The 7212-nt window shown below is 43.5% G+C and overlaps 1 protein-coding gene across 2 annotated transcripts; it reads left to right on the top strand.

Moving 5' to 3' along the window:
• Window positions 1-81: 81 nt before the first annotated feature.
• Window positions 82-4252, top strand: LOC107870089 (uncharacterized protein At3g52155, chloroplastic). 2 transcript variants are annotated; one of them, XM_016716496.2, is made up of 5 exons: window positions 82-523; window positions 2501-2600; window positions 2705-2884; window positions 3010-3127; window positions 3781-4252. In XM_016716496.2, exons 1-5 carry the CDS (start codon window positions 289-291, stop codon window positions 3847-3849), a joined length of 702 nt encoding a protein of 233 aa, XP_016571982.2. In that variant the 5' UTR covers window positions 82-288; the 3' UTR covers window positions 3850-4252. The 2 variants fall into 2 exon arrangements, with proteins under 2 accessions (XP_016571982.2, XP_016571981.2); XM_016716495.2 differs by having other exon boundaries at window positions 126-523; window positions 3769-4252.
• The last annotated feature ends 2960 nt before the right edge of the window (window positions 4253-7212 follow it).

The raw sequence follows: 7212 nt of genomic DNA on the forward strand, positions 1-7212 counted from the left end.
ATGATCATTTCGTAAATCGACACAATGAGAATGAACTGACGTGTCTAGATGTACATACTCATTCGAAGAAGTAAACGAAAGGAGTCACAAGAAGTGACATGACACATAAATTTTGAAATTGTCTAAATCATCATTTCGTAAACACAACGAGAATGAACTAGATGTGCATATTGAGTTTCTATGATATGCCACTAGTTTTTGATTATAGAGAATCCAAACAGCCCCTTATACTCTAGCTAAAAGTCTCAACTAGAAGAGCATTTTGCTAAGCTCAAAGGGACCAAGAAAATGAATGTTATAGTACCATCACTAGTGGAACCTTTACAAGTACCATACAACAACTACAAAAAATCACAAATCAAGAAAGTCCCAAAGTGTGTTGGAGTTGGTTCACTTGTTATTGAAACAAATCAAGATCAGCAAACTTCAACTTCTACAGAAACTACACCAACATCTGTTGCTGCTCGTAGACTCATTTTGCTTAGACATGCTAAGAGTTCTTGGGAGAATCGATCCATTCGAGGTATATACCCCATCTTTTAGCTTCTGAAATCTTGAAAAAAAGGTTTTTTTTGAGGAGTATGTAATTTGTACCTCGATTATTGTAGTTTCTGGAGGACGCGAATTAGGTTAGAAGGCTAATGCATGTGGGTGGGTCGTAGTCCGTAGTTAGGAGAGCTTTGGGCTAGCTGGGCTGATAGTCTTAGGGCTATGTCCATAGGTTGGAGCTGCTAGTAGGAGGGTATGGGGGTGGGGTACCTTTGGTTCGTTAGTGTAGGGTATTACTTTGTGGGTGTCGTATTTCTGTTATTCCATCTTGTTTATGGACTGCGTACATTTTACCCTCCCAAACCCCACTATGTGGGAATACACTGGGTTTGTTGTTGTTGTTGTTGATTGTTGTAATTTCTGTTATGTTATTATCTGCTTAGGACTGTTTTTCTTGAGTTGAGGGTCTATCCGAAACAACTTCTTTACCTCTGAGTTTGAGGTAGGGGTAAAGTCTGTCTGTGTACACTCTATTCTTTCCGGACCCCACTTTGTAACAGGAGCAGGACAAGAAGGGCCACTTTGTTGTGTTAGAGTTGTGACCCGAATTTTGTTGATCCAGCCCTGAAAGTTTCGTGATGCAACCCAATTTTCAATGGAGTCTGTGGTGGTAGCGTAGGGGTCTATGGTGATTTTCAATGGACCTTTACGTTTTTGGGCCTAAGACCTATTTGTACGCACATACTATATAAGTGCAATTAGTGGGTTGGTTTTGGACATTCAGAAATTACGTCGTGCTCCACATTGTACTCCTCTTCTTTCATAGTGAAATTCCTTTGCCTCTGCCCGTGGTTTTTCCCGCAAGGGTTTCCACGTTAATCTGTGTGTTCTTGTCTTTTCTTTTTGCTTGTGGTTTGCTTTATTCTGTCTGATTCATAACATGTTGTAGTGTCCATTGTGTGACTGTCTGTTGCTCTGTTATTATCTGTGTTTCTTGTATTTCTGTTACTTCTTTTTTCGGGACTGTTTTTTTGAGCTGAGGGTCTATCGGAAATAGTCTATGTATCTTTGCGGTAGGAGAATAGTCTGCGTACACTCTACCCTCCCTAGGCCCCACTTTGTGGCGCTAAACTGGGTATGTAGTTGTTGTCAGGTTTTAATGGACTACTCGAGCTATATCGATGAACCCCTTTTGTTTTCCCCATTTAATTCAGTAGTTTTAGTGACTAAGCGCCTAAAAGATTCGAACTTGCTGCAACTAGGGACCCCAATTTCTGTTCTATTTGTATGCTAAATGATGATTACTGCAAGGAGGAAGTTTGCATGATATCGATTTTTCATTACTGAATTTGAGTTCTTTTGTTGAATGTGGTGAAAAATGTTCTTTTAAATTTTTGTATGGATTGACAAAAGAATTCTGCTTTCCATCCCTATCCTTGGTGGATAGAGTTACCTGATATTTGTTGTTGGTGGGAGGTGGCAGGTATCTCGTGGAATTAGGCCAGGTGTGTGAAAGTTGTCCCCCACACCACGGTTATCAAAATAAATCTGCTTTTTTGTTTGTCTTTTGGGTAAAATTTGGACCAGCTAGTTATTTGTTCTCATCAGTTACTAGTTCAGAGTCTTTCAGACAAGGGTTTATCGGAAAAAGCTTCTCTTAAGATACGGGTAAGGTTTGCGTATACTCTACCCTTCTCATACCCCACTTGTGAGATTACAAGGATTTGTTGTTGTTGTTGTTGTTATAGTAGTGACTAGTTCAGAGGAAATCATAATTGAAAAGGAGCGCACTCCAATTCAGGCACACAGAGTTATCGTGGTGCATTTGAAGTTTTACCATAACGCAAAGGGCTAAATTTTGAGCTCCAACGACCTGCATTCTGTACCTCATGCAGATGTTCCTCTTATAAAAGAAACACTACAGAAAAAGCTCACCGTGTTGCTCTACAAGCAGAAAAGTAGCTCTATTCGTAGTTTTAATACAATACTTCATCGTTATGTTCTTGAGCAGATCATGATCGTCCTTTGAGTAGGACTGGACAACGTGATGCTATCAAGCTCTCGCAAAACCTCCTAAAACTGGGTTGGATTCCACAACTTATTTTATCAAGGTTAGTGGTTCTTTAAGAATATGTAGAGAGGAGTTTTCTATGACTTGTGAAGTATGTTGATGTTAACAAACTAACTGGTCATTTTCGTTTTCCTTATGGCATAGTGATGCACTGCGAACGCGGGAAACACTGAAAATAATGCAGGAGCAAGTCCAAGCGTTTTTGGAAGCTGAAGTACATTTTATTTCAAGCTTTTATTCTGTTGCAGCGATGGATGGGCAGACGGCCGAGCACCTACGACAAGCAATATGTAAATACTCAAGGGACGAGATTAATACAGTCATGTGAGTTTCCGCCTGCTTGTGATTCTTTCACCTCCGATTGGAGAAATGACAGTTCGTTTTGTCAATTTACAGTTATTGGATAAAGTTCATCGTCGTAAAGTACTAAAATTTAATCCTCGATTCAGGTGTATGGGACACAATAGAGGATGGGAGGAGGCAGCGTCAGTGTTGTCAGGTGTTACCGTAGAACTAAAGACTTGTAATGCTGCTTTGCTTGAAGCCACCGGCAAGTCGTGGGAAGAGGTATTGTCATTTTTCTGTAACTTTTGGTTCCATTTTCTCGGTCCTACTTCACGTTGTATACAGAGTTCCAACGTGAAGTGAAATGCTATTGACCCCTATCTTTCACCAAGTCTAGATGAATTTCAAGAGATCATAGGTTTTCCGAGATAACTTCCTTCCATGTGATTTTAGGTCTACCTTGTTCCCATTTAACACATTGACTCACCGTAGTGTCATACTATGGTCCGATGCATCTAGAGGTCGATGATAGGGCATGACAAACCATCTCAAACAACTTTCTCTCATTTTATCCTCGATGTGTGCTTCTTGCACCTTCTGTCGAATGTGGCATAACTGCACATCCATCTTAGTATCAACATCTCTCCGACACTCACCTTGTAAATCTGTTGGATTTTAGTGCAACTTAAAAGATATACTTGTCCTCGGGGAACCACATCTGAATCTCTAGATATATTGATAAAGCGTGTGTGCTTCATGGATCACGCCTCATGTTATTCTGTCTGCTTTACAAACGAGTACACATTGTATACGTACTCATGTCCCTTCTGCCGGGGGGCGCTGCATTCACAATGCAGGTTCAGACGTATAGCTTCATAAGTCGTGGAAATGAAGTTTCTGAAATCTTTTATCTCTCACTTAAGTGTTCTGCTCAGGCATTTTCGCTGGCTGGACCTGGTGGGTGGAAGCTTCAAGGGATCGTGAAGCCCGACACTGCTGTTTAGACTTATTTCAGTTGAAGGAATATATGATCGATCAGCCATCGAAAGACCAGCAGCTCAGAAAATGCAGGACTGAAGCAGCACGCGTTACAGTATTTTGGTTGCTTGTTGCAAAGCTTATTCAGGTATCTTACTACCACCACCGCGCAGGCCTTGCATGCTCGAGAGATAAGATTATTATTTCATACGCGTCACCTGGTGCTTCACTTACAACCGGGCTGGTCATCGCGATGTATTTGTTCTGTACAAAAAAGTTTATATTCGCTCGAATTTAGACGCCTATGGCAACTATCTAGTGTGTAGAACAGCTTGTTTTGCTAGACTTTTACTCATGTAACTACTATTTTGAGGAACAACATCTTTGTAAATTTGAATTTGGTTAGTAGTTCAATTCTTTTTCTGTACTGCTTTGGACTATCGAGATGTATTTAGTCAAGGGGTCTGTCGGAAACAACCTCGCTACCTCTGAGGCATGGATAAGGTCTACATACGTTCTGCCCTCCCCAGACTCTACTTTGGGAGATTATACTTGGTATTGTTGTTGAATTTGGCCAAATAGTTCACTTCTTTTGCTGTACTGCTTTGGACTATTGAGATGTATTTGGTCGAGGGACTATCGGAAACAGCCTCGCTACCTCTGAGGTATGGATAAGGTCTACATGACTACATACGTTCTGCCCTTCCCAGACCCCACTTTGGGAGATTAATACCAATGTTATTGAATTTGGCCAAATAGTTTACTTCTTTTTCTGTACTGCTTTGGACTATTGAGATGTATTTAATCGAGGGGTCTGTCGGAAACAACCCAGAGAATAATCTCATAAATATGCATGGGGGACTCGAACAGCTTAATCATATACTAAGGTCACTTAAGCACCCGATCATGTAATGTAATATAGGGGACTCGAACCTCTCAGTCATATAATAAGGTGGACTCAAACCACATGGTCTTACCAAGGGCACTCGAACCATCAAGCCAAATCGACCCCCGTACCGGCTAGCACGGTTTCCAGTATTGGTTCCCCTGAGACCTCCACCTTCCATAGTTAGCTACACAACCTCTTTTAAGCCCAATTAAAACATTTAACACAAATTCTCATTAATTGAACCAATTATGCATTAAGGCATCCTGTCAGTATCGCCATACCAACATCACTTGCAAGTTCATTATTATGCCATATCAACTCTTAGCCAGTGGGACTCTAAACCATTAAATCAATGAACATTCACACGGGGAATCCACATACCCCTAGTTCAATAAGATCAAACCATAGCTCATTAACCTTTTATACCAATGCATTAATTCAAGTGAACAAGACAAACTTCGTGACAAAATCATATTCATTGTCAATCTCACAAACAAGTTGAGGGAATATTGTTTTCAAACAATAAATAAAGGAAAAATCATCAAATTAGGTTTTAAACATAACCCCTCAGTTTATTAACCATTCTTATGTACACCACAATGTTCAAAATGAATAGGGAGGTTGGGGATCGTCCCAGTGTGGTCCGTTTAAATTTTCGTGGCCATTTGGGTGGACAAACGTGCGAAGTGCTATAGCCCAAGGTTTCGGGGGCGGGTTCGGGGTCCGGGCGTGCTGTGGGTCGAAAATCGACCAGGGCGTGCCAGGGAGGTTGGGGATCGTCCCAGTGTGATCTTTTTAAATTTTTATGGCCATTTGGGTGGACAAACAGGTGAAATGGCGTGAACGGGGCATTTTTGGACCAAATCATTGTGCTATAGCCCACGGTTTCGGGGGTGGGCCCGGGGTTCGGGCGTACTGTGGGCCAAAACTCGATCAGGGCGTGACAGGGAGGTTGGGGACTAACCCAGTGTGGTTCGTTTAAATTTTCGTGGTCATTTAGGTTGACAAATAGGCAAAACGCCGTGAACAAGGGGTTTTCGGGCCAAATCGGTGTGCTATATAGCCTATGGTTTCTGGGGTGGGCCTAGGGTCCGGGCGTGCTGTGGGCCGAAAATCAATCGAGGCATGCCAGAGAGGTTGGGAATCGTCCAAGTGTGGTCCGTTTAAATTTTCGTGGTTATTTGGGTGAACAAATGGGCAAAATGGTGCGAATGGGGCATTTTTGAGCCAAATCGGTGTGCTATAGCCCATGATTTCAGAGGGGGGGCTCGGGGTTCGGGTGTGATGTGGGTTAAAAATCGACTGGGGCATGCCAGGGAGGTTGGTGATAATTCTAATATGGTCCATTTAAATTTTCGTGTCCATTTGGGTTGACCAACGGGCGAAATGGTGCAAACGGAGCATTTTTGAGACAAATCGGTGTGCTATAGCCCACGGTTTCGGGGGTGGGCTCGGGGTCCGGGCTTGCTGTGGGCTGAAAATCAACCGGGGCGTGCCAGAGAGGTTGGGGATCGTCCCAGTGTGGTCCGTTTAAATTTTTGTGGCCATTTGGGTGGACAAACGGGCGAAACAGCGCGAACGGGAAATTTTTGGGCCAAATTGGTGTGCTATAGCCCAAGGTTTTAGGGGTGGGCCCGGGGTCCGGGCATGCTGTGGACCAAAAATCGATCGGGGCATGCTAGGGATGTTGGGAATCATCCCAGCGTGGTCAGTTTAAATTTTCGTAGCCATTTGGGTGAACAAACGGGCAAAACGATGCCAACGGGGCATTTTTGGGCCCCGTACCAGGGAGTTTGGGGATCGTCCCAGTGTGGTTCATTTAAATTTTCATGGTCATTAGGGTGTACAAACGGGCGAAATGGTCATTTTTGGGCTAAATCGGTGTGCTATAGACCACAATTTTGGGGGTGAACCCGAGGTTCAGGCATGCTGTGTGCCAAAAATCTACCGGGACGTGCTAGGGAGGTTGGGGATCATATCAGTGTGGTTCGTTTAAATTTTTGTGGCAATTTGGGTTGAAAAATAGGCGAAACAGCGTGAACGAGGAGTTTTCGGGACAAATCGGTGTGCTATAGCCCACGATTTTGGGGGTGGGCCCGGGGTCCAGCGTACTGTGGGCTGAAAATTGATCGGGGCGTTCCAGGGAGGTTGGGGATCGTCCCAGTTTGGTTCGTTTAAATTTTTGTGGCCGTTTGGGTGGATAAACGGGCGACACGGCGTGAACGGGGCATTTTAAAGCCCAATTGGTGTGCTATAACCCACGATTTTGGGGGTAGGCCCGGGGTCCAGGCATGCTGTGGGCTAAAAATAAACTGAGGCGTGCTAGGGAGGTTGGAGATCATCCCAGTATGGTCCGTTTAAATTTTCGTGGTCATTTGGGTTGACAAACGGGCGAAACGGCACGAACAAGGCATTTTCGGGCCAAATTAGTGTGCTATTGTGCATGGTTTCAAGGGTGGGCCCGGGGTTCGGGCATGTTGTAGGCCGAAAAATGGTCGGG

This window comes from Capsicum annuum, chromosome 5 (genome assembly GCF_002878395.1).
Source record: "Capsicum annuum cultivar UCD-10X-F1 chromosome 5, UCD10Xv1.1, whole genome shotgun sequence".
Classification (NCBI taxonomy): domain Eukaryota; kingdom Viridiplantae; phylum Streptophyta; class Magnoliopsida; order Solanales; family Solanaceae; genus Capsicum; species Capsicum annuum.